Below are 27,717 nucleotides of genomic sequence, written 5' to 3'. Positions count from 1 at the left end.
TTGTAAACACCACCATTTTGTGGGGCAGTATCTCAGGAACCCTTTGCACACATGAACCTGAATTTGGACCTCTCACTCATGAGATACAGTCAGCATGTGGATTTTAGTGCACTTACAATAGTTGCCTTTTAAACAGTGACTCTGAACCTTAAATAGAGCAGAACTGCTGCTCTACCATAGTAAAAATGAAATGAGGCCTTTTCAGATATATTCTAGGATATGAGTAGCGGTGGGACCAGTAGTGGTTTTGGCTTTGGGGTTTTTTTTCGTAACCTATAATAGAATTATGTTTAGTTTACAGGAAATGTGAAACTTGGTCTTCTGAGCTTCTGTTGGCACCTGGCTACCTCATTCTCACTCTCTTCCCCATCTACTTACATGTTTAATTTTTGTTATTTCTCCATTTGCTCTTCATTATGGCGAGTGGAGGACTGCATGCTTACTTCCAGAATCCAGCAATGTCATTCTCTAAGCTGTCCAAGGAGAATCATTAGAAAGGGCTACAAGGCAGTCTTCCTGCCTCGCTTGGTATATCCTGCTGCTGAAGTTTGATCCATGGTGTCAGAATTTTCAAGCCTTGGGTATAGAATGCATTTGTGTTCTTCATCATGTAATTGGCTCTGCAGATCCCCAGTGTTGGAGTTGTGTTCTGTGGGTGCAGAAACCGTTCCAAAGCAGACTGCAGTTAGTGGACACTCACCTATTACTAAATTGTCCTTCATGTAGATTCCAGATCAGATGTTCTTCCATACGGATTATCGACCACTGATCCGTGATGCTAATAACTATGTGCTGGATGAACAGACCCAACAGGCTCCACATCTCATGCCTCCCCCATTCCTGGTGGATGTGGATGGAAATCCACATCCCACAAGATACCAACGTCTTGTACCAGGACGTGAAAATTGTAAGGATGAGCAACTTATTCCTCAACTGGGATATGTGGCTAATGGTATGTTATCTAAAATTCTTGTTTAACAAACTTATTGAAAAGTATATAAATGCTAATTAACTAGGGCAACACTAGAGGGAATGATCTATTATCACTCTTCTTCAGCTAGATAGTGATCTTCAGTCCAGTGTTAATATGTGGGGGATGAATTACAACATGAATGAAGCAATGTAAGTGAACGGATTGGCCTGTCTTAAAATCAGAGACAGGATTTGAGTTACTGTAGAGTATCTGTAGCACTCAAACATTAGTGAGCCTTATTCTGTATAGTCAACGAATCCATTAATTTCAGTGGGGCTGTATGCCAGGCTGGCAGAATAGGGCTCTGTATTTTTTTAATACAGTAGTTATAAAGTAGTCTTTGAAAAGGAAGAGGGTTTTTGGTTTTGGAATCAGATTTGTTCTTTGTAATATAAACTTTGCTACAGGAGGATTTCTGTAAAAAATCTGACTGTTAATACCAAGTGAAACATTAGTACAGTATTTGTTTTCTCTGCTGCTAAATGTGGCTTTAGGCTTAATACTTGCAACGGGTGGGGAGAATCTTTTTAATTTTGGACTCTGTGTAGAAAAGTAGTTCCCTGTATGACAAGAGAAATTTGGGTAACAAATAACAAGGTATAAGAACCAGATCGCAAGAAGACTTCTCTTGGTTCTTTTATGAATATATGCTTTCATACAAACTCATAGTCTTTGGCTCTTGCTGCTATCCATATGAATGATAAAAATAGTTTTTAAAATCTGTGGCATGAGTGGAATGAGAACCCACTAGAGCTGAACTTAATGGGAGAGTATTCAGAGGAGCTTGGTATCTCATGGAAATCTTTGTAGTCTACCACCTTGTTGAAATTAGTTGGTAAGCAATGTATTTTACAATAGAAAAGTCAGCTTGGCTCTATACAAATGAAATGCAAAATTATATAGTGTATGTGAATGGAAGGCACTTGGTGCGGAGTTTGAGTTGTTAGTAAAACTGGTGTTTTTGTTCTCACTAAGGTGATGGTGAAGTGATTGAACAGGTGATAGGGCAGCAAACGAATGACCACGATGAGAGTATTCTGGATGGAATGATTAGGGAGCTGCAGAGAGAACAAGATCTGAGGAGAATGAATGAAGGAGAAGCTATCCCAAACCCTCCATACAGTAGATCACACTCTATTAATGGTGGTAAGTTTTCCCCCCTTGTCTTGATTACTCATTTAGTCAGACTGCTAGGAAAACACTTGAACTACTGTGACTAGGTGCCTGGATTGGCTGCACCGAGAATGCCAGTGCTTTTGCAAATTTGACCCAATAGTTTCAGCTGAGGAAATGTTTTTCAGGGCCAACTTCAGAAAAGCGTGTGTGTTTGTCTGTGTCCATCCAGATTCAGATCTTCTCTCTGTCTGTTTCAGAGGATTGATTTCAATCCACATCACCTATCTCACAGATGAGTGTGTTAATCACCAGGCTATGGAGGCATTCTTTCTCTCTCTCTCCTTGCTGAGTGAATATTTATGCAAAGTGGAACAGCTTCAGCCAGAGAGATTCAGAGCAGAATAGCCTATAGCCTGGTGGTTAGGATGGTTACAAAGAAGGAGAGAGATGTGAATTCAGATCCCTGCTTCAGACTGGGGATTCAAATGTGAGTCTCCCAATCCCAGACAAGTGCATTAACCGCTGGCTAAAGGTTATCAAGGGACACCACACACACACTCCCTCAAAGTCTGTTCCCCCTCCATCCCCTGAAAATGGACTTTTTTCTGTTTTTTTGACAAATGCCTAACATTTTACAGAATATTTTCTCTGTTTTTTTCAGTTTGCTGATTTTAACCAGAATATCATTTATTCACCCAGTTCTACCATAATTCTGTCTTGTGTGTGCTGTCTTTCCCTGTCTTGCCCTATTCATTTAAGCCAGGGGGTCTCAACCTTCATTGCACCGTGACCCCCCCCACTTCTGACTACAAAAATTACTTCATGACCCCAGGCGGGTGGGCTGAAGCCCTAGCCACACTGCCCTGGGCTGAAGCCCTTGGCTTTGGCCCCAGGCGGTGGGGGTCGGGCTTTGGCGCTGGGCCCCAGCAAGTCTAAGTCCAGCCCAAGCAACCCCATTAAAATGAGGTTGTGACCCGCAGTTTGAGAACCACTGATTTAAGCATTAGTAACCCATCCAGAGGTCTTTGGACCTCAAGTGATGACTTAAAGAACTGAGAGTGTGAGGTACAAATGAGGGCACTTGATGATCTAGCTGGGCAGTGCCTGACTGCTTAAGATAATTAGACCATAATTCTCTTACAAACTTATTTTAATATAAACTTTTACTATATTATCTTATTATCATATATTTGCTGCAGGGATGATGCTTTCTAACTTTTCATGTCTTAATGTCATCACAACAGTGTATAAGTAATATTTAGACAAAGTTATTAGAGTACAGTGCTGCAAAAGGTTAATGCTCTCTTGCTGCTGCCTATGTATAAAAAAAAAAAAATCTGCTTTGTCCCAGTGTTTCATTTCAAAGCTTGAATTTGTTCTCCTGTCCCACTGTTCTGTTTCCCTGACTTCTCTTCTGATATTGACCATGATTAAAAACTAAAATCAAACCCAGTCAGATCTGACCAGCTGATTACAAAGCAGCTTACTGTCTGTTGTAACAGATGCTGTGGACTTGTGCTGTAAGTCAGCTAGTCACAAATCAGTTTATTCATAGTATCCAAAGCTCTTAAAAAGTTTACTGTACATTTGCTAGTAATCTGGTTTTAGGTTTTAAATGACTGAGTGACTTGCTTATATTTAAACTATCTGCCACTGGTACAGATCCATGGGAGCAGTATGCTTAGAACTGCCTTTCCTTAAACCAAAGTGATAGGAAAGGATTACCAACAGAACACCTAATTTTATTTTGATCTAAACCAGTGGTTCCAAACACCTAGCTCACAAGCCAGATCCAGCCTGCTTGAGGTTCTTATCTGGCCCTTGTGACCGATTTTAAATTTTGCATAGTGCAACGTTTCATTTAAAAAAAAAAAATCTAGTCCATATGGTTAAGATAACCCTCCAAACACGAACAGAGTGTAAACAGATGCCCCATTGCCTTCCAGAGTTTGCAGGCCACTTTAAACAGTAGCTGTGGGACACATTAACTACCCGTATTCACCTCAATGAGATGTTTACATTTAAGCCTAATTGACACTTTAAGAACTAGATTTTCATACGACTTTGCCTAATTATGAGTATACTTTCCATGTGCACCATATTTGTGCATATAGAAATTAGATAATTTCACTTCTAAATAGCCAGGTAAACCAAAGATAGGAATAGCTGTGGTACTAATACAGCACAGCATCTTCTTATCCCCACTTGACTGACTAAAGGAAAGATTCAGACTTTGTCTGGCTCTGGGTAAGTGGCAGCATATAGCTGTGCTGCCTTGAGAGCAGCTCAGGGACAGAGTTGTGTTGAGAACATAAGAATGGCCATACTGGATCAGAGCAAAGGACTATCTAGCCTAGTATCCTGTTTTCCGACAGTGGCCAATGCCACGTCCTTCAGAGGGGATGAACAGAACAGGTAATCATCTAATGAGCCATCCCCTGTCGCCCATTCTGAGCTTCTGGCAAACAGAGGGTAGGGCCACCATCCCTGCCCATCCTGGCTAATAGCCATTGATGGAACTATTGACCATTAATTTATCTAGTTCTTTTCTGAACCCTCAAAAAAGGCACAACAAGGTAGGTTATAGAAACAGAGCAAGTGGGTGTGTTGGATCCTACAGTGATCTCATCCGCTTTTGTAGCGTGACACTTTCAAAAGCTCCTAAGTCAAAGTCCTATTGAAAATCAATGGGACTTTGGCCCCTAGGTACTTACAAAAACTTTACATATACATCTTATGTTGGCCTAGTTGTTACTTGGCTGAGACATCTCCTCAAAAACTCCAGGTACCTGACTGATCACATTTTTTATGAGTGTGCAAAGTGGTTGGTAACATTCCAGCGACATATAGAAGTAGGTATTCCCCTAGATATTCATCAAAAGCATCAAACCCCCTCACCTCATGTTAGTCACTGATTTTCAGTTTATCAGTAACTGTAATAAAACTGCCCTCCTCTGGACCAGCACAGCTATGCTCTGCCACTTGCAGAGGGCTGAGAAGAAACTCTCTGTCTGGCTCTAAATTTTATTTTTATTAAAATAGTTGTGGAAATGAAAGAGATCTTCATTTTTGTGTTTTAGCTCTTAGAAGTCCAGGTTTGGACTCCCCACCAAACGTTGGTCTCAGACGTAGTGGTCAGATTGAGGGGGTCCGGCAAATGCATCTCAATGCTCCTCGCAGTCAGATAGCCACAGAGAGAGATCTCATGGCTTGGAGCAGAAGAGTAGTGGTGAATGAGCTGCATCCAGGGGTTAGCAGGTAAGATGAAGCCATTGATGCTGAATTTCTGTTGGAACCATCTCCATTCCTTTGCAATACAAGAATACTAAAACATTGAGTTAATTTGTTCCTATTTCTTTATGAATCCAATATGTGCTGTCCATATGGAATCAATTGTACAAACATTATGAACTATATATACTAGTAAAGATCATATTGTGTGCATGTATAATGTTCCAAAGCATGCTTGGGGGAGAAAGAGAATAAATCATGTAGTGTTTCAATGATGCCTCTTTCAAAAATGAGAGATTTACGGTTTTTTTTAATAAATTGATTTTTCAGTTCCATATTTTCTTCAGACTTAGACTTTAAAAATTAGGATTATATTCTGCTTGGGAATTCGAAGACTGATAATTTCTTACCTATGTGCTTATTTAATTCCTTCTTTGCTGGTTCAGATACTCCATTCTTACCTTTTTGGGGCCAGTTTTATTTCGACTGTTCTTTCTCTAAAGGTTTGTTTTTCCTACTGCAGCTTTTAAAAATTTTAATAGGTCGTCATGCTCAGTGAAAGATTTCTTGAACTATTATCAAACATCCAGCCAGCTCCCCTTTTATAGGGAAATGACTAATGGCATCAAAAGAGTTGTTTTTGTTTTTAAACAAAGCAAAATCTCTGGGTGCTAGGAGGACTTAAGCCCATTGAGCTGGTAGCAAGGAAGCAAATATCGTTGCTAGTCTGTTTAATGATTTAGTGAATAGGCTGAATGTCTGCTGTATGTTTTAAGGGTTCAGGAAGAATGCCGAGCTGCCAAAGGTGATATGGAAGTTAATCTTTACACTGTTGAAAAGAAGAGAAAACCGTCCTACACTTTGCAAAGAGTGAGTAATTTTCACTAGAAGAAAAGGGAAAATAAGCATGGAGACCATTTTAAGCCATTATGCAAAAAAAAGTCCAACAGCAATTTTTCTAGATGTTTTAATATCATTGCTACTTAATCTTTCTAATTTTACTATATGTAGCTCCATTTTTAATTTAGTCTGTGCTGTTAGCTGTGTAGACCATTGTTATGGGAGGGGAAACGGTGAAGTACATGGTTTAAGTGAGAAAAGGCTTATCTTACATTTAAAAAAAAAACATTGGTACTAAGATCTAGATCCTGCAGCTTGCAATATTTGGGCAAATGCTGCATCCACATGAAGCCTCCTGTTCTTTAGTGGGGCTCTGTGTGGATGGAAAGAGGTCTTTCCACATGGTGATTTTTGCAGGATGAGGGCCTAAGGTATTTTCAGGCTCTCGGAAATGTAATAAATATTTTGTTATGCATAGACTTTGAGGACCAAATATGTTGGATTTTAAATTGAAAAATAGTTTAAATGGCTGACTGCTTGACAAATTATCTGTTGTATATGTGTAACTGCTTTACTCATTTTTTAAAAGGGATTCATATAACATCTCTATTCTACAACTTCTATCCTGGGTCTATGTGAAGTCCCTGTGTTTGGGCACAGAGGCCCCTAAATTGCAGCAGCACTGTTCTATGAGTTCATATTACACAGCCAGTTTAAGATACCACATCAAAGATCTGTTTTGTACGCCTACCAGATAATATTGATATCATTCAAAGACGAAGTCACACACCCTGCTGTAAGGGCTTTTTAAAAAGTGCCATTAATTAAAATACAAAACACCATTTTTAGTACGTCTGTATTGGATGAAATCCTGTCCCCACTGAAGTCATTGGAAAAAAACTCCCATTGATTTCATTGGACGTGGATTTCACCCATTGTATGCAAGTATTGCAGCTGATAGGATCCTTTTTTCAGGGATCTTCAGTCCCGCCTTCCTCCTCTCTATTAATATTATTTGGATTACCATAGTGCCTAGAAGTTCACTGTGCTAGTTTCTGAACAAATACAGAGTAAAAAGACTGTTCCTGCCTGAAAGGGCTTTCAGTGATGGAGACCTTTTACTTCGTTAAAAAACACACATTGTTCATGTTTGTTACAAGTAAAAGAGATGAGGTTCTTTTTCCAAGTGCCAATTCTGTAAACTCAACCTGAGAGCTGAAAGTCAAGCTGGCTTCATTGCTGCTGATGCGTAATCAATAAAATCATATGTTCAATCCTATGTTTTTCTTTGGAATCAGACATGTAATAGAGGGTAGGCTTTCTCTTCTTGAACAGCAGTGGGAAGGTTATTTGAACCTTTTGTGCTTTTATGCCAGCAAGCTACATCCACACTAGTACTAAAATGGTGTTGACTGAAACAGTATTTAGAGTCTTATTGAAAGCAAGTCTAATCTCACAGTTTGATGTGTGGCATTTTTATCCATGCATTATACAAGTACGCTAGAGGAACCACACAATTCTTAGAACAGTAATTTCCTTTTTTGTAGTCAAGACCACAGGGAACAGCTGTTCAGCAAGAAAGTGGTATTTTTGCATTACCAATTTTTCAGGGTCAAATCACTTCTTAAAACAATGGGCAATATTTTTTCCAGCAATACCTAGCCAAGCCAGAGTAAGTTAGGGTTGGCATTTCAGCCGGAACTCCAGATTTTCTGGTTTTCGGTTGAGAGTTGGACACTATCCATTCCTTTTTGATATGGCATATTTTTGTAGTGTGTATATATATTTAACTGCTAAAAAATCTAATCTTTGTCTTTTCCCCCCCAATAACAAAAGAATGATTATCAACCTGGGAGTGGACGATCTTTGAGAAGAAACCAACGCAAACGCCAGCATGCCTACCAAACACGCTCCACCATTGAACACAATCAGCAGGGAGCAAGTCAAAATCCACATACAAAGGAAGAATCTGAAAGCTCCTCTGAGGTATGATACATCAAGTGATTGTTTCAATAGGTTCCTTGTTCATAGATTGTGTGGTTTGACTACAGATGTTCTCAAAATGGTGTTATTAAGACTCAAGATTTTCTCTTCCTTTGTGAAGAAGGATTTGATTCATATTGTTTTTAGGATTCATGCCATTATTTTATTAAATCAGTCTGGGAAGGAGATGAGCTATTTATTTCAGTGCCTAAATTGGCAGAAATATAAATATAAAAGTATTCAAATCTAGTTAAAAATGGATTGTTTTATGGACATCATCTGCTAGGAAGTCTTGAAGTGTTGTCAGGTTAATTTAATTGGCCTGGACATTTGCTATTCTGGTGTTTCATGCAAATAAGAGACTTCATATTGCACGTGTATTGTAGATGTCACTAAGTAGGTTGGTTTCGTGTACATCTGTGCAGCAACTTTTAAAGATACTGTGTTGGTGTTAGTGGTTGATATTGGTGAGAGTAAGGACTGAAAATTTCACAGATTAAATGGAATTTCCTCTCAGCAAGGAAAGGGGAGCATGTAAAATAAGACGACACATTATACATATTCTAAGTATGCACTGCTTTCTCCTGCTCTAACTTAAAACTAAAATACCTGTGAATTAAATTCTCAGTTAAAAGCTCTCCATAGTTATCAGAATTCTGATGAGAAGAAAAAGCTTAGTATTTGATTAATGGCCATACTTATATATTAATGGATATATGTTTCAGATATTAGAAATTAATACCTTTTAAGCTTTTAAGAAAAAAACATTTTAAGTATTTTTTTTAATTGTTTTAACATCTGATGATATGAAGTTCTTCCTCATGCATCTGCTTTTGCAACTCTCCACTGTAGGAGCTCTTTGCCTTGCAGACCACAAACCTTCAGTAGCAGCAAGAACCATTAAAGGCTATGTGCATCACCCCCCAAAAAATCAGGCTTTTCTTCTTCCACCTGTTCTGCAGAGGCAACTTTGTGAGAAAGGAACGATGGTCATGTACCAGTAACTGGAATTCTCTGAATATATTTTGGGTCTGTAGATCTGCGATGACCACATCCAGCCTTTTCCTTTCCTGTGGATTTTGGGTTTGGTTTTCTGAGGTTGCAAGGACCTGAAGGACAGTTTAATAGGGGTGTGAAATTATATATATTGGTTCTAGAATGCCGCAAGGGTGGGTGCTGTCCCATGCCTTTAGTAGTTCATGCTACTATCAAAGGTTCAGTGGTTTGTGAGGGGAGTCATGTCTTGTAACTCCTCCTACATCACTCTGGAGAGACCTTTTTTTGAGAACTTGAGTTTCCTTTGACAAATGACATCTAAGTGTTTGCATCATGACATTTTTAGGCGAATACAGTAGAACCTCGGATATTAACACCTTGGGAGTGGAGGTTATTCATAACTCTGAAACGTTCGTAACTCTGAACAAAATGTTATGGTTGTTCTCTCAAAAGTTTACAGCTGAACATTGACTTAATACAGCTCTGAAACTTTACTATGCAGAAGAAGAATGCTGCTTTTAACCATCTTAATTTAAATTAAACAAGCACAGAAACAGTTTCCTTACTGTCAAATCTTTTTTTTTATACTTTCCCTCTTTTAGTAGTTTGTGTTTAACATAGTACTGTACTGTATTTGTGGTGGTTTTATTTTCTTTGTCTCTACTGCTGCCTGATTGCATATTTCCTGTTCCAAATGAGGTGTGTGATTGACTGGTCTGTTCATAACTCTGGTGTACTGTGAAAGAGAAAATATTTGGTGAAAGTGTGGCAGCAGGAATAACAACATGACTCTTTTGTTTTTAATGCAGGAAGATGAAACAGTTGGCACAAGTGATGCCTCTGTGGACGACGCTGTAGCTGTGTGGCAAAGTGAAAGCAGTTCCAGGTAGCTTTTCCTGTCCTAAATATTTCTTCTTTATCTAGTGATTATGTAGTCTTAGAAAGCCATACCGTAATGGCTGGTATTTCTGGAGCCATGACTGCAATATTGAAATGAGTATCTAGGACTTATTTCACTATAAAATAAGTAAATCTGTTACTCCTGTGAGAGATTGGTAAGGAGGAGAATCACACCTTGTTTAGTAGACTTTTGCGCTCTGCACTGCTCACCATTGAAGTTCACAAGCTCCATCACTCTGGACAGAATGTTTGTGTCTCTTTAACTAGGAAATATCATAGTGAAACTGACCAAGTAATTATAAAAGTGTTAACAAAAGGTAAGTGCTTTTGTAAACACTTTTAAAGGCAGTGTGAAAGATCTGTACTTTCAAATGTTGTTTAGTCTGAAGACTTTCTTCTTTTTTTCTTATCCTCTATACAGTTTTTTGTATTCTCTGTGCAAGATTAGGAGCTAGGATGAAGTAGATCTGCAAAATGAAGCGTTTTCATATTTGTGAGTCAGCTATCCAAAACACAAATGTTACGTGATTATTTGACTAGTGAAGTAATAGTATTGACACAGGATGACTGCATTGTGCTAAAGTGGCCAAATCTGTTCTGCTCTCTGTAATGAATTTGTTAAAATATCTTGGTGCATAATTTTTAGAATTTTTTAAAAATACAATGCTTGGTGGTATACAATGCTACTATAGGCTAAAACTTTGGCAAATTCCAGTAATAAATCCATTAAGAATTTATGTGAAACCATGAGGGCAGTAAAATATGTTCCTACAGCCTTCTGTGAATGAGTGGAATCATTACTATGATGCAAATATTAAATATAATGCTGGCTTGTATATGAATTTGCAAATGAAATAGTATGCTGAAATGTCTAAATTATGCACAATTTAGGCTTTCTATAGACTTCATGTGAATATAGTTCTAATCCTGCCAGCTGTCCTCTCAACCACAGGAATCCACCTGCATGGAGCAGCATGGGGATGAGGCCTAGGACTGTATTGTGTGAAAGTCAGAGTTATGGTTTTCTTGACACCTTTTTGTTTAGCTTTTTACTTTGTAATATTTACAGTGATTCTTCAAGTGAATATTCTGACTGGACAGCAGATGCTGGAATTAATCTCCAGCCTCCAAAGAGACAAACCAGACAGGCGACTCGGAAGATCTGTAGCAGCTCTGAAGATGAAAACATGAAGGAAACTAAAGGATTGGAAGAGAAACGAAGGAAACCCAAACAGACTAGAAAAAAGGTTAGCTTTTTTTTTTTTTTTTTTTTTTTAAATGGCTTTATGGCTATAAATCTTTCATAAATGGTTGTCTTCAAATTAATTTTTTTTCATTAACAGTTATATATGAAAGATGACTGACTGATAACACAGTAGTCACAGTTCACTTTAAAGTAGAACAGAATAGGATTCTGGATGTGTAACTTTGTTATGCTATTGTTGTGTAGTGGTAATTTTGATATTTTAGTGATTTGTAATTAGGATGCTGAAAAGAACAGACTTTTATAAAAGAGCTAGGTTAGTGAGAGAGACTTTTATATTTACTCGCTACAGACCAAGTTATTTTGTGTTTTCTGAATAACTGTGGCCAGAGCCAGGCCCACATGAAGGACCTTTTTTTGTCTGAGGATTTCCTTGTCTAGTGCAAAGCCAACACAGTACACTCCATGCATAGGAGAAGGGGTGTAGTGTTTTGAGGATTGGAGAGGTAGGGCCAGAACTCAGTTGTGCTCCAGCAGTCCCCACTGCTGCAACATCCCTTGGAGTCACGACAAACGAGAAGTAAGTCAAAGCATATTCATGGCTGCTGTAACTTGCACCAGGGGCCAGTTCAACCCCTAGCCAGCGTGAGGATCTTTGCCACAAAGGTGACTTGGAGCCACTTTTGTCTTACCTCAGTGGAACAGATGAGCAGTTAGTCCTTAGATTCTCAAATTTTTCAGCTGTCTATTTTACTTTTACTCTTATGTATATATTGGGAGTGGAGAGGATGGAAAAGAGAAAAACAAGTGATTAACACCCCCTGACATCTTTCCTTTTGTATAACTTCATCTCAAAGGGCAAATGTAAAGGGTCAGATTCACACCAGAAGTGAGCCTATTGACTTTGAATGATGTCCCAAATAGACAGAACTACAAAGGGTTAGTGGAAGGGCTGCAACATTAAAGGAGTTATGTTAGTTCCTTATTTTAAATGTTTTTATTATACACTTCTCTTGAAGAATGTTTGGTTTTTGTCGAGGCAGATGTTTAGCATGCTGTTAGGCCTGTTTTTATTTATATATATATATAATATATATATATATATATAATATATATATAATATATATATATATATATAATATATATATATAATATATATATATAATATATATATATATAATCTATAATATGAAATGAATTCTTTCCTTACTCTGCCATTATATTGATGATTATGGGTGATCACTTGATCTTCTTGGAGACTTGGCATTTCAGGATTTGCTTTGCTTATAATATTTAATCAGCTTTGTTTTACATAATGACTTATTGACATGCCTTGCCAATAGTAATTACAGCTTGTTCCCTAAAAGTAATGTAATTTGTTTAAGAAACCAAGTGGATTACTTTCGATGGAAGGTGAACCCAGTGAAGAATGGTTTGCACCCCAGTGGATCTTGGATACCATACCACGTCGTTCACCCTTTGTCCCACAAATGGGAGATGAGGTAATGTGCATGTTCTCGCTGACAGCAGGTGAAATTGCCTTAACTAGGGCCAATAAAGATGTTTCAGATGCCTAAATATAAATATCCTGCTGCTCAGGAGGAATAAGAGTGTTTTCCAACAAAATAATCATTATGGAAATAGCCTGTAGAATTTAAGAGGGATGGTCCTTGTTTGTAGATATCTTTAAAAAAAAAAAAAAAAAACCCTATGGATTAACTGTATGAATAGAATGAAATCTACACATTCCCTTTTCTTTTCTTTAAGATTATATATTTTAGGCAAGGCCATGAGGCTTATGTGCGGGCAGTAAGGAAGGCAAAAATTTACAATGTTAACATGCAAAAACAACCTTGGAACAAAATGGAACTCAGGGTAAGTCAACTTAAAAAAAAAAATACTTCCATGATCTGTGAATTATGTCATTAACTTCTGCATTAAAGTCAAATGTGAATAAATAAAAGAAAAATGCTGTTTAAAAATGTTGTCTTGGAAACCAAACTTTAAAGATTTTTTATGACATACACCAATCAATCAATCACTGATGGTGGGAACTCAGCAGGAGCTTCAAGTTGAAGGAAGATGTTTACCTAGAATGGTATCTTCACTAACAAAAGTTAAGACAACTGTAATTTGAAATATTACCTTTTCTTGCATTCTAACTCATGTAGAACTAGCAACTCTCAAGTTGTTAATGTAGTCACTTCAGCATTCTTAGAATGAATGAACATACAGCTACTGCTCATTGTTCAGAACCTGAGAGTAACAAATAGGGGTCCCAACTATATATATATACTTAAGAGGAGTAAATTCTTTCCCATCCCCTTCAAACTGAAGACGTCTTTGAAGACTCGTAGTTGGCCCCAAACAGCCACCACTGACCCAAATTTTTATATCTATCTATATCTATATATAATTTATTATTATATATTATATATAAAATCTCTCTCTATGTATTATATAATAATAGATATAGATAGATATAAAAATTTGGGTCAGTGGTGGCTGTTTGGGGCCAACTACGAGTCTTCAAAGACGTCTTCAGTTTGAAGGGGATGGGAAAGAACTTACTCCTCTTAAGTTACATCCACATTTGGAACTAGAGTGTGATTCCTAGCTCAACTAGACATACTTATGCTGGTTATCATTGAGCTAGTGCCCTAACAATAATATTGTACCTGTGGTGACATGAGCTAGCAGTCCCAAGAACATACCCATGGGATCCAGGTGGGTTTGTGCTCGGGAGCGGTTAGCCTGTGCCACCGCTCGCCGCTGCCTGTGCTGCCACAACTACACTTCCGGTTTTGACATGCCCATTGGATGAGAGCTAGCACGAGCATGTCTCTGTGAGGTGGGACTCACACCCCTAATTCCAAGTGCAAACATAGCCTTAGAGAGGCATAATGCCATCAGGTATTGCCTCTCAAGTCCTAGCACTTCCAGAGGCATTCATTTAGCTCATGCTGAACCTTCTTTTTAAAAAGACCATACTTTGCTTCCTCTAGTGCTGCCTCCTGATGTGCAAAGGTTTGAGGTTGTGGCCTTGGCCAGAGATGCCCACCTGGGGCCACTACTGCTTCTGGAAGAACAAATGCACTATCCCCAATACACTTTCCAGTGCAGTTAACCAAATTATGACCTGCCTTGTGGAATGTGTTACCGGGGAGGAGTACCATGTACCCTCTACCCTCTCATCCTTCTTTGTTAGAGAGACCATTATGCTCTTGGATTTTTGGGAGTGAAGCATATGACTGATAGAAGGATCTAGGCAGGAAGGAAGAAGCAATCTATAAATACATACCTTTCTTTGCACATATATATGAGTGAGTTTAAACATGAATATGCTGCTTTTAAACCCTAAACATTGACCCACACTGTGTTTTGATCATTAGGAACAAGAACTTGTGAAGACTGTAGGAATTAAATATGAAGTCGGACCTCCTACACTTTGCTGCTTGAAGCTTGCATTTCTAGATCCAATCTCAGGCAAAATGACAGGAGACTCTTTTTCCATTAAGTGAGTAATTGACTAAATCATTTCTCCAAAAAAAACAAATATTCTTACGAAGTGTCTAGAATCCCTTTTTTTCTGATCTCCTTGCACTTGAAGGCTTTATGTAAGCACTTGCCATTGCTGCAGTGAACATGAAATAGTATTTGAAGACTAAAAAGATGGCCTATGGGATTCCACAAGAACAATTACTGTTGAAGCAGTATCTTGTTTAGAAGTAAGATTGTTTTCTGTTATTCATAGGTACCATGATATGCCAGATGTTATTGATTTCCTTGTGCTGCATCAGTTTTATAATGAAGCCAAAGAAAGGAACTGGCAGATTGGTAAGTACCGTTTTACCACATCCATGTGTTTGGCATGCTGAATACCAATATTGGACGGGATGCAATTCATTATCTTTATTCTAAATCTAAAATGTAAATATTTGCCCAGTTTTAATGAAAGAGGCACTTGTAAGTCATTGGTTGTTCACTTTTAAATGTACTGATTATTTTTCAAGTGCAGTCTTCTCTTTGAGAGCATTCTAACACACCTTTTGATGTGAACACCTTATGTTTTATTTTCTAGCATTTTAAACTTACTTAAAAAAATTATAGTTTGTCACTTCTACAATTTACGTATTAATAATTTCTGATCATGACTGGTATGTTTTAATGCCAGAATGCTCAGATATGCTTGTGATAGGAGCCATATAAATACTCACACAGAATACAGTTGTGACTTTCAGAGAGAGAGTCTGTATTTGTGATCCACCATCACCAAGTTAGCGGAGGCTGGTGTGCTGGTAGGATCATGTACTTGGTCAGTATCAAATTATGTAAAATACACTGACTTCTCTAACTTCTACAACAGGGATCGGCAGCCTTTTGCATGCAGCCCGCCAGGGTAAGCTCCCGGCAGGCCGTGATGGTTTGGTCACCTGCTGCGTCTGCATGTTTGGCTGATTGCAGCCCCCGTTGGCCGCAGTTCGCTGCTCCAGGCCAATGGGGGCTGTGGGAAGCAATGCGGGACGAGGGATGTGCTGGCTGCCGCTTCCTGCAGCCCCATTGGCCTGGGATGGCGAACTGCAGCCAGTGGGAGCTGTGATCAGCTGAACCTGCGGACGCGGCAGGTAAACAAACCGGCCTGGGCCCCCAGGGTGCTTACCCTGGTGGGCCACATGCCAAAGGTTGCTGATCCCTGTTCTACTATATGATAATGATTGAATCTTTATGGCACCAATGGAAGCTGTGCTTTCAGCAGCAAGGTGACTAACAGCAGCAGTAGGAGGAGAGGAAGAGAAATGTTATAATATTGGAGGAAAAAGTCAATAGGTCCATAATGACTGGAAGAATCTGTGGCTAGGTTGTGGTGTGAGGCTAGGGGAAATCTGCTGTCAGTCTCCAACCATGTAAAGATGCTCTCCTTTGGTCTTTTTTGGCCCCTGTATGCTGCTGTGATGAAGGAGGCAGACATGCAGATCCTTGTAAATTATTTACTTTATTATGTAAGTAAAGTGTTTTAGCTGTTACATAAGAAATGGATATATTATTATCTGCATTACTCCATTGCTAAATGTAACTTTTTTTTAAAAAAAATTTTATTACAGGGGATAGGTTTCGCAGTATAATAGATGATGCTTGGTGGTTTGGAATGGTGGAGAGTCAGCAGCCTTTCCAGGCAGAATATCCTGATAGTTCCTTCCAGTGCTACAGCGTTCAGTAAGGATTACTGTAGTTGCAATATATCAGATATATCTAAGCATGTATGGGTCTCGTCTCCTCTGCGTATTTATATGTAATTTACATGTTTGCATCAAGGAAAAAACAATTAGGTGAACAAACAGCCCTCCTTTCTTTCTGACCTACCTACTCCCAAAACTATAATTTTGCACTAAAATCCCAATTTGATATGAATGAGAGCCCCAGACAACTGCACTGAGTTCCTGGTTCTTGCTACGCTGGAATTGCCTTACCAGATCAGACTGTGGTCTTTTTCGTCCAGTATCCCGTTTCTGACAGCGACACTAAATGCTTCAGAAGAAGGTTCAAGAAACCATGTAGTGGGAGTTATGAAATAACCTGCTCATAAGGAAGGTTTCATTCTTACTCTGGCCACTGGTTGTCTTTTATGTGCTAGAGCAAGAAGCTTAAAATGTTTTTAAGAAATTAATCCTATCTAATGTAACTGTGACGTTCTCGTCTACAAAAATGTAGAATTCCCTTTCTGAATCCTACTCAACTTTAGCCTCACTGATCATGTGACAGTGAGTTCCACAGCTGAATTATGTTGTCTTTTTTAAAAGTTTCTTTTTATTAGTTTTTAACTTTGCCTTTCAATTTCATTGACTGTCCCTTAGTTTTATTATAAGGTTAAATAGGAACACCTGATTGCCTCTGTATACCATTCGTTATTTTGTATACGTCTGTCTCCTTTTTATTAGTCTCCTTTCTAACAAGTCCCAGTCTTTGTAATTGCTTCTCATATGGAAGTCTTTCCCTGCATCTAATAAATTTCATCACCGGTCTCTGGACCCCTTCTTTTTCTGTCATCTCTTTTGAGATGGGGCGACCAGAACTGAGCCAATGTTCCAGGTGAGGGCATACTATTGATTTGTATTATGGCATAATAATATTGACAGTGTTATTGTCTATTCCATTAATTTATGCTTAACATTTTGTTTGCTGCACATGCAGCAGATGCATTTCAGTGTTTAAAGATGTAATATAATTAACATTGAAAATAATAATTTGAACTATTCATATACAATGTTGAATTCTGTGACAACTCAGGCTTTTAACCTGAATAGTTACAGTTAATTTGAAACCCAGTAGTGTGTGTAAATAGTTCAGATTTGTCCTTTGATGTGCATTACCTTACATTTGTCAACACTGAATTTCATTTAATGTTGTGCTGCCCATTGGCCTGGTTCTCTTGGATCCTTCTAGTGCAGGGGTGGGCAAACTTTTTGGCCTGAGAGTCGCATCGGGTTTCAGAAATTGTATGGAGGGCCAGTTAGGGGAGGTTGTGCCTCCTTAAATAGCCAGGCATGTTCCAGCCCTGCCCCCTATCCATCCCCTCCTGCTTCTTGCCCCTTGATGCCCCCTCCACCCCGGGACTCCTGCCCCATCCATCCCCACCGTGTTCCCTGATGACCCACCTGGGACCCCTGCCCCATCCACCCCCCCAGTCTCTGTCCCCTGACTGCCCCCCACTGTCCCATCCAACCCCTCCTCTCATTCCTGACTGCCCCCCGGGGACCCCTGCCCCATCCAACCACCCCTTCCTCCTGTCCCCTTGACCACCCCCAGAACCCCTGCCCCTGACTGCCGCCTGCCACCCCATCCAACCCCCCATCTCCTTCCTGACTCCCCCCCCTCCCCCTGGAACCCCTGCCCCATCCAACCACCCCTTCTCCCTGTCTCCTGACCGCCCCTGGAATCCCTGCCCTTGTTTGCCCCGTGCCACCCCATCCAACCCCCAATCTCCTTCCTGACTGTCCCCCGGGACTCTTTGCCCCATTTAACCTCCCTGTTCCCTTGCCTCTGACCGCTACATCCCTGCCTCCTGACCGCCACCCCAAACTCTGTCCAACTCCCTTCCCCCTTACCGCGCTGCCTGGAGCACCGGTGGCTGTCGGTGCTACAGCCGCGCATGCCTGCTGGAGCCAGCCATGCCACCGTGCAGCACAGAGCACTGGGTGAGGCCAGGCTCTGCAGCTTCGCTGCCTCAGGAGCTCGTAGCCCCACCGCCCAGAGCATTGCGCTGGCGGCACAGTGAGCTGAAGCTGCCGGGGAGAGGGGACATCAGGGGAGGGGCTGGAAGCTAGCCTCCTGGGCCAGGAGCTCAGGGGCCTGCGGGCCGTAGTTTGCCCACCTCTGTTCTAGTGTTTCTTAGTCTTCTTTAGTTTTAACTAACATCATTTGAGTCATCTGCAATTTGTGTCACCTAATTGTTTCCACACTTTTTCAGATCATTGCTAAATATATGTGTAAAATAGCTGTCCTAGTGTGGTTCTTTGGGACATCCGACTGTTAATGTTTTGTCACACTGAAAAACAAGGATTTGTCCCTATAGTGGCTTTTTTGGGGTTGGTGGGGGTGGGGGTTTGTGGTGTTAGCCAGTTGCTAGTGTATGGCAGGACTGTGCCTTGTCCCGTGACAAAATAGTTCCTTAATAGCCTCGTGTTTAGTCAAAGGATTAATTTAAAAGTTCAAATAAATAAAATCAACCATTTTTCCATTATCCACCCTCTTGTCGACGTGTTCAAAGTGTGCTACCAAGTTGGAAAAGCTCCATTTTCTGTTACAGAAGCTGTGCGGGTTTCTTCCTTGCATATCACTGTTCATGTAGTAGTAGTAACCAAAATGCTATGTTGTTCTGGAGCGCTACTGGGATTCTCAAAAGTGATCTGTAGCTATTATATTACAGCCTTTTCTGGTAGATATCATCTGACAAAAACATTTGTTAAAAATATTAATCTATCAGTTACTGGTTGCAAAAATAATCTGTGGTTAGTGGTTACAGAAATGTTCTGACTATTTTTCTCTCGTGATGGTAGTTATTGATTGCTGTAAAACAATCTTCCCAAACATTAGGTTTTATTAATTGTTGTCATTGCTAAGGCAAATACGTTGCTGAGATTTGACCTGTACTCTGTGTATTAGAGATGGGCTTGAATTAAAACCCTGGATCTAAATACCCCCAATGATAATGGAAGCTGAGATCCACTTGTGACTCTGGCCCATCTCTAATATACTTCTGGGAAGATCACACTGCCATTTTATTTCATGTCTCTTTTGGAAGAAATTTTACACCCTACGTGCATCAGTGAAAATAGGTAAAAATTAAATATTTGCATGTAAGTAATATGGTTTTCATTTGTTTTAAATAGCTGGGACAACAACGAAAGAGAAAAGATGAGTCCATGGGACATGGAACCAGTTCCAGAAGGAAGTAAATATGCTTTTGAATTCATTATACACCGCAACCCCAATATAACACGACCCCATATAACACGATTCGGATATAATGCGGTAAAGCTGTGCTCCGGGGGGGGGCCCTAGGAGGGGGGGCTTCGCACTCTGGCGGATCAAAGCAAGTTCGATATAACGTGGTTTCACCTGTAATGCAGTAAGATTTTTTTTTTTTTGGCTCCCGAGGACAGTGTTATATCGAGGTAGAGATTATACCAGGATAGCATTAATGGCTCACTGTTTTTGAATTCTTCACCTTTCTTGTAGCTGCTTATCCAGATGAGGTTGGTGCTGGAGTTCCCGTGTCCCCAGAGGAACTGACATCTCTGCTGTATAAACCCCAAGAAGGAGAATGGGGGGCCCATTCCAGAGATGAAGAATGTGAACGAGTTATTAGGGGAATTGATTATCTTCTGACCCTTGGTATGTTGGGCGTGAAATAAATTACAGGAGCATCCAGAAAATCAGCGTGATGCCAAATGACTCTTTGGGGGGAAAATTTATTTAACAAAAAACCATTGGAAATAGCCTCTTATTCCTCTAGGTACCCTTTGCAGGCACACTTTCATTTTTATACCTGCTCCCATTCATGTCTAATGATAGCAAGCGAGCTAGACGGAGTCCCTATTGAACAAAATGTAATTAGTTTTAACTAATCTTGGTATGAAACTATTTTATTTAAATGTTGTTAAACAAGGAAGGAATCTGGTTTACAATTTCTGATGTTGGACACCCCTACTTCAAAGTTTATATGAGATGGCAGTTTTCAGCAACAGCTACTGGCATTGAAATCTCAAATGCAGTTTTTAACTAAAAATGCATTTTTTAAATGTAGTAGTTCATACAGGGGGAAATTCATTTTCATCCCTTGGGCATTCAGAATGGCTCACTGAGCAACATGACTGTAGATATATTTATCGTTGGGCCAATGATTGCTGGATTTTTCTTTTTATGAGGGATCTAATTCTGTTGTTGTTATACGGCCAGGGCTGTAATCCGCAGAGCCTAACTGTTTCTGATCTTTTTGTTTTTAGATATTTCTAACCCCTTTGCTGTTCCAGTGGATCTTAGTGCCTATCCCATGTATTGCACTGTAGTTGCTTACCCAACTGACCTCACCACAATCAGGAGGAGACTTGAAAACAGATTTTATAGGTCAGTTTGATTTGTATCTCATTTAAATTCCTGTGTATTTTATCATGTATCCCACTAGAACAGGGGTTCTCAAACGTCATTGCACTGTGATCCCCTTTGGACAATAAAAATTACTACATGACCCTAGGAGGGGGGAACTGATGCCTGAGCCAGCCCTTGGGCTTTGATTGCAGTTCACAGCAAATCTAAGCCAGCTTTTGGGGTCCCAACCCACAATTTGAGAACCGCTGGACTAGAATGATCTGCTGAGCTGAATGTATTACAACTCAACAAATTAACTTCAGTGACTATTATCACTTACTGTAATCAGTGTCCTCAGCGAGTCTAGCATAAGACCATACCATACTCCATCTTCAAAAAATAGGTCTTGATAATTTTATTTATTTATTTATTTATTTATTTATTGGCATATTGCAAAAACAAAACCAGATTTCTGGATCTTGATCTCTTTCCTGAATCTGAGACATCTGCCTTGTGTCTTCCATCCTGCAAATATTGGAGGCAGTTCAGACTTGCTTGATCACGCCTCTTCGTGCTCTCGCACCTGATTCTTTCTCTGCAGTGCAGCAAACTTAGAGGCAGTTCAATATTCCTGCCTTCATGTAGTAGCATCTCAACTTTTTGAGCTGATTTTGGGGCAGCAGCAAATAATACCTTTGTTAGCCCCATCTCCTTTCCCTAGGAGGACAAACATTTACCATCGGGACCACTCAGCCATGTTCCTTCACTGCATTTGTTTCCACCTGGGGTAATTCCATTCATTGTTGATTGTGGCATGTGAGTTCCCTTACCATATAATAGGCCATGGAGCCTGCCACTGCCAACCTGGCATGTGCCAGACATCCTGGCCATCTGAAGAGAGGCTTTGTGTCTTGGTGCTGGGCTTGCAGGGACTATCTCTTTTCTAACTTAAGTTTTTTATGGCACCAAAGGAAAGTAACATTTTTCTTTCATCTCCTTCCCCCCGCTCAGGAGAATCTCAGCATTGATGTGGGAGGTTCGATACATTGAGCATAATGCTAGGACTTTCAATGAGCCAGACAGTCCTATAGTTAAAGCAGCCAAAATTGTAACAGATGTCTTACTTCGCTATATTGGGTGAGTACTTTGTGTTTCCTTAGGCCAGCATTTCTGGGTTTCTAAACCAGTTCTGAAATGTATTTTGACTTGTCCTGTTGCTCTGCAGGGATCAGAGTTGTAGTGATATATTGGATATATATAATAAAGTGAAAGCAGAAGATCTAAGCAGTACTGATGAAGAGGAGGAGGTAAGAGCAGTAAGCATGATCATCAGAAGCATAACTAGCTCCTTTTTTATTCAATAGATAGATGGAGTTTAAAGATTGTTATGGGGTTTTTTTACATGGTTTTTTGGGGTTTGATGCAAGAATGGTGGTTATGTAACTTGTGTTGCATGGTCTTGGATGATAAACTCTCCTCATTTAGTAAGATTGATTCTTTGAAGTCTGGCTAGCCATCTGGATCTTCACAGAGTGCCTGAGTTTCACAGAGGAAATGCTAAGAGTCAAGGGGAAATGCATGAGGTAATGTAATATTATATTACTCACTGCAAAGAAACCAGGCGGACAGTCATCTCTCTGCAATCTGTCCACCTTCCAAGTGGCACCATCGTGGATTTTGTCTATTGAGACTTTACTTTTTTTCATTTCTTGGTTTTGCCTTGTAAAGATGACTGACAGACAGAAACTGCTCCAAAGTTTAACACAATTGTCCTGTTTTTATCTATTTAAAAAATGCAGTTTTCAAGAATATTACAGTGTAGCACTTTCCATTGTGATGTGGTGACTGCCAATAACTAGAACTTCTTAGTTTTACCTTTAGTTCTTTCAGAATCTGGTGTATGTGCCTTTGACAGTGGGATACATTTATGATGGTCACTTGCATCCACCCTCTCCAACCCCCTTACCCCAATATATCTATTATTCAAATCTTTGAATGAAAACTGATTGCTGGATGAACATCTGTACCAAATGAATAAACATCACACATCATTCATAGCTTTTTATAGTAGACCAGAATGAATACAGTGGAATGATTGTGTTTGAGGGTAAGAAAGGAGTGGTTGTTACTTTTGTCCTAATCACTATTGTTGTGAATGCAAGTTTTTTTTCCTCTAAACGTGAGTAGGTTGAGGGAAGGAGTTGACAGGCCTGGTGGGGGAAACGCAGTTTTCCCCATCCTCTGGCACCACGCAGCTCACCCAGAAAAGATAATAGTATAGGCCTGTATTAGTTTTTTATGAAGCCCTCTCTACAGTGAGGATTTTCCTTTTGAGGGAGGTCCCTGGGTGCAGCTGCAGTTACGGTGAATCCTTGACAATAATGCTGCTCACTAGAATTGCTGGGACTGGTGCCGGAGCCACTCATCCGCACAGATGCTGCTGGCCTCCTACAGATACCCTGGGATCCACATTTACTTGGCAAACTTTGTGGCTTATTGCTCAGGGCAGCAAATCCTACTTCTCCCCAGCAGAACAATGTGGGAGTCTCCACAAGGGCTCACCATGGAGTTTTCCACCCTGTAAGCTTCCTCCCATGGTTTTTTTTTGGGGGGGAGGTTTTTTTTTGTTTGTTTGTTTTTGCTTTTTTTTGGTGGACAAGAAGGGGACTGTCAATCAGGGCTTTCATGTTTAAATGTTTAGCTTCATTGAAAAAGTCCAGCGTAAGTGTATTGTGCTAGACATGTTCGTTAATATTAGTAATATAAAAAGCACAAAACATCTCTGAATTTTCTCTTTCCTCACAAATGTGGGATAAATAATTTTAATAAAATGTTTTGTTGCATATTTTTGTAGTACAATACTCTTGCATTTTACCTGTCAAGTAAGGTGTTTTTCTGTTTGTGCTCCTGTGCTATTTCTTGTTCTAGTAACATGTATGTAATTAAATGAATAGAGACTTCTTCAAAAATAAGAGAGCACTGAACATACATTGTATATTCTCTTTGGGGTCTTACAAGACTCCACCTCATCCATCCATCCATCCATTTTAATTTTTGTATTTATATCTATATAGATATATTTATTTACGCCCACACACATCAGAAACAAACTCATGCTCCAATACATCTGTTAGTCTATAAGCTGCCAAAGGACTCTGTTGCTTTAAACTCAGGGAGTTGAAGCAGCTTTTCTGTTTAAAGATACTAAAATATAAAAAGTGAAAGTTCTAGTAAAAAAAAAACAAAAACCACTCTAGTTTTGCTTAAATCATTTTTTTTATTGCAATTTTACCCAACATGTTTATTCTCACAGTAATAGTTTGGTTTTGTTCTTTGTGTTCATGCTAACATTTGTTTGAGCATAATCATTATCGTTTCCTTTAGGTGGCAGAAGTAGATGTGGATTCAGATGGGCCTGGAACTTCATCTGGGAAAAGAAGAGTGAGTAAATAACTTATTTGTGTCCAGTTTATGCTGCAGGAGTTGGGTTGGTCCACGGAATTAACAACCCTCACTTAGGGTCTAATCCTGGAAAAATTTAACTTTACACAGGCCATTGTCAAACTGCTTGTACGTATTAAGTTTAAGCACATGTGTAAGTGTTGGCAGAATCAGGACCTTATATTACTATAGAAATAATTTGATGATTGCTTAGTGGCTGTTACTGTCCTGATGCTTTGTATAGCTGTACAAAGAGCATTAACCAACAATATGCAAGCTGTTTGTGCTGCTTCAGTCATGGAAGTGGACAGAAAAATATTGAATTTTTTTACTTTATAAATACATACTATTCTAAATTAATGACCATGGAAGGCTGCCTCTATTACATGTAATAGATAAAAGTTTAACTCTCAAAAAGCAATTATTTTCCTATGGTAATTAATGGGCAACTTTCCCTTAAGCCAGTAAGGCATTGTGGCCTTTCTGAAATATACAAAGCTCTGAACCACAGCTCTTGGCAACTAAAATGTTGTGTGGATATTGAGTTGGGTATTTTTATATTATTAAAAGAGAAAATGCATTCTTCAGTAAATTGCATAGTCCATACTGTTATATCACTCAACTTTTGTTGCATGTTTTTAGTTATGGATTTCAATTTTGAACCATTCTCTGAGCACATTGATAGTAATTTAAAGCCAAGACCAGTAGATACGAAAACCTTTACACTTTAAAAGTTATTAAAATACAACTTTTATTTTGTTCCCTTAAAATCTTCAGGTAAGACGACCAATAAAAAAGCAGCCCTTCAAAGCAAGCCCTGATGCTTGGAAAGAACAGTGCAAGCAGTTGTTAAGCCTTATATATGAACGTGAGGACTCCGAGCCTTTTAGACAGCCAGTTGATCTCTTCTCCTATCCTGTAAATATATTTCAACTTTTTGTAATTAAAAATCATTCTTATCATAATATTTCAGTCTTTTAAGAATCCATATATTCTTCATGCTGCTGGATACATTACTGAGCTCCTCTTTGTCAGTCACAGTCGGTCGTCTTTCATGAGTGCTAAATTAATTCCCTCAGAGAAAATGAGGGACCCGTAGCCTTGGATTGAGCAGGAATAGGGCCACCTTCTTCAGAGAGCTCAGCCAGTGCGCTTCAGACTCTCCTGTGGTTCCTACATCTCACGATCTCTTGAGCAGAGACTGCCAGACACATTCTATTAGTGCTATTTGAATGGAGGAACATGGATTAGCCCATTAAACTTATTTTCACCTCTGATGGAATGTGAACCCTTGAGTGCCAGCAAAGCCCCTTGGAATCTGTAAATAGACTCTTGTAGCTAGAAGATTTAAGTTTCTAAAACAGAGTTTGTGAAACAATTCGATTATTTTGTGGGTTAGGATAAATTTGAGAGCTATTGGACTGTATAGGGACATGAAGCAAAACACATATAATGTTTACTTAACCAGTTCATGGCAGCTAGTGATAACTTTACCTAGTTGTTAATATTACATATGTTATTTTTGTAGGACTATCGAGATATTGTAGATACTCCAATGGATTTCAGCACTGTGAAAGAAACTTTGGAAGCAGGAAATTACACCAATCCTCTGGAATTTTACAAGGACGTTCGCTTAATATTCTGCAACTCTAAAGCTTACACACCTAATAAAAAGTCACGGGTAAGTGATTTAAAATGTGGATACGTGACGTCTCAGGCCATTTCTGCTAAGATCTTCAATCACACTTTCATATAAGGAATGAATGGCACTTGGAATGTGCAGATCGAGGTTGTAGCATAATATTTTTAAATATAAATGAACAGTGTTTGTCATTTTAAGGACCTTGGATGATGATTCCTCTTTGCAAAGCCCTCCCAGAACATGTTTCAGGTGACTGTCTCCGTTTCTTGAAAACTTTCAGGCACAACATTCACAGATATTGTAGTTATAGTCTAGATCAGTGGTTCTCAAACTATGTACCATTGTGGGCCGCATCCACACCCTATATATACTACCTGTATGGATCTTAGGATGTCATATGGACTGCAGCGCTGTGCTGATGGGGACACAAGTGGGCCATGGGTTGAGAACTACTGATCTAGATATTATAGGTATATCTACACTGTAGGAAAAACCCATGGCAGTGAGTTGGAGAGCCTGGGTCAACTGACTTGGGCTCATACTGTGGGGCTAAAAATAGTAGTGTTAATACTATATATATCTGGAACATCATCAGTGTTAAAGTTACCCAGACTGGCAGGTGTAGTTACTAAAACTACTTTTAATTCATCTGTTGACACTGTCTGAAGTTGGAGCTGTTTTTGTTCTGGTAATATATGCGAGAGCTGAAAGTCAGTAATGTTACTGTGATTCCAGAAGCCAAGCAAAACCAATGTAGGCATGACTGTTAGTAATGCAGGAAAATAATGCATATTAAAAAAACAGTGCCCTTGTCCCGGCACACTCATTTAATGCCACCATTTAACATACTTGGAAAGAATGCCGGTTCCCATTTCAGGTACCTCTGCCATGTAGGAAATAGCCAGGCCCATTGGTTTACTTGCGGCTTCTGCAGATTCGGTTGATCATAGCTCCCAGTGGCCACAGTTCACTGCTACAGGCCAATGGGAGCTGCTGGAAGTGGCAGCCAGTATGTCCCTCGGCCCGCCCCACTTCTAGCAGCTCCCATTGGCTGGGAGCCACAATCTGCCGAACCTGCGGAGGCGGCAGTACACAAACCAGTCCAGCCCGCCAGGGACTTTCCCTGCACAAGCAGTGGAACAAGTTTGGGAACCAATGATCTAGTGCACTTTGAATTCACATTCTATCTTACCATGCACTAACTTCCCCATGTAGACAAGCCCTTAGAGTCTCAAGTGTTCTCCCCTTTTTTCTGGTGTGGAGGAAATTACTTCACCCTTTCTTGGGGTAAAGCTTCCCCCCACCTCCATACAATCTGCTAGCCACTGTATATGGAGGTAAAGCTGTGGCTTCTCCCACTCTCCTCCCCTTCCTCTCCACTCACTCACAGTAGGGGAGTATCAGATGTACAGTCCCTGCTTTTCCCTCTTCGTACCGGAGGCATGACCCAAGCAGCGCTAACTTGGCTGCTCAGAGGGTGAGATGCCTTGGCTATACTTACAGTGAACTTACCAGGCTTCTCTCTCAGCTGTATTGGGGCTAATAAAAAAAATCTATCCTTTGATTAAATAGGCTGAACTTGACTTCATGCAAAAAAAGAAAATAAAAATGATGTTCAACTTCACTTGAGACTTTGGGAGGTTTAATGAATTGTTTTCACCCTTTCTTATTAGGGGTACCCCCTAACTTGTTTATCTAGTTTGTCATCTATTTGGTTTGTACAATAAATAAGATTGATTATATTTTAAGACCATAAACTCTGAAATACTTCATTCTTGATTTCTATAGCTAGATACAGATGACTTC

At 39.7% G+C, this 27,717-nt stretch overlaps 1 protein-coding gene across 2 annotated transcripts in view; it reads left to right on the top strand.

The window, feature by feature from the left end:
- BRWD3 (bromodomain and WD repeat domain containing 3) overlaps positions 1-27,717 on the top strand; it is an 83,929-nt gene that overhangs the window by 44,294 nt on the left and 11,918 nt on the right. For both annotated transcript variants that reach the window (XM_050965121.1, XM_050965120.1), the window contains exons 17-36: positions 727-952; positions 1,949-2,119; positions 5,170-5,347; positions 6,097-6,190; positions 7,997-8,146; positions 9,949-10,025; positions 11,109-11,286; positions 12,629-12,745; positions 13,011-13,118; positions 14,636-14,760; positions 14,998-15,080; positions 16,346-16,457; positions 19,631-19,692; positions 19,980-20,135; positions 20,747-20,867; positions 21,840-21,965; positions 22,054-22,135; positions 24,213-24,269; positions 25,047-25,187; positions 25,798-25,950. In XM_050965121.1, the coding sequence (XP_050821078.1) occupies positions 727-952; positions 1,949-2,119; positions 5,170-5,347; positions 6,097-6,190; positions 7,997-8,146; positions 9,949-10,025; positions 11,109-11,286; positions 12,629-12,745; positions 13,011-13,118; positions 14,636-14,760; positions 14,998-15,080; positions 16,346-16,457; positions 19,631-19,692; positions 19,980-20,135; positions 20,747-20,867; positions 21,840-21,965; positions 22,054-22,135; positions 24,213-24,269; positions 25,047-25,187; positions 25,798-25,950 (2,517 nt within the window). The remainder of the gene's footprint in view (positions 1-726; positions 953-1,948; positions 2,120-5,169; positions 5,348-6,096; positions 6,191-7,996; positions 8,147-9,948; positions 10,026-11,108; positions 11,287-12,628; positions 12,746-13,010; positions 13,119-14,635; positions 14,761-14,997; positions 15,081-16,345; positions 16,458-19,630; positions 19,693-19,979; positions 20,136-20,746; positions 20,868-21,839; positions 21,966-22,053; positions 22,136-24,212; positions 24,270-25,046; positions 25,188-25,797; positions 25,951-27,717) is intronic.

This window comes from Gopherus flavomarginatus, chromosome 8 (genome assembly GCF_025201925.1).
Source record: "Gopherus flavomarginatus isolate rGopFla2 chromosome 8, rGopFla2.mat.asm, whole genome shotgun sequence".
Lineage (NCBI taxonomy): Eukaryota > Metazoa > Chordata > Testudines > Testudinidae > Gopherus > Gopherus flavomarginatus.
This window is presented reverse-complemented; position numbering and strand designations above follow the sequence as displayed.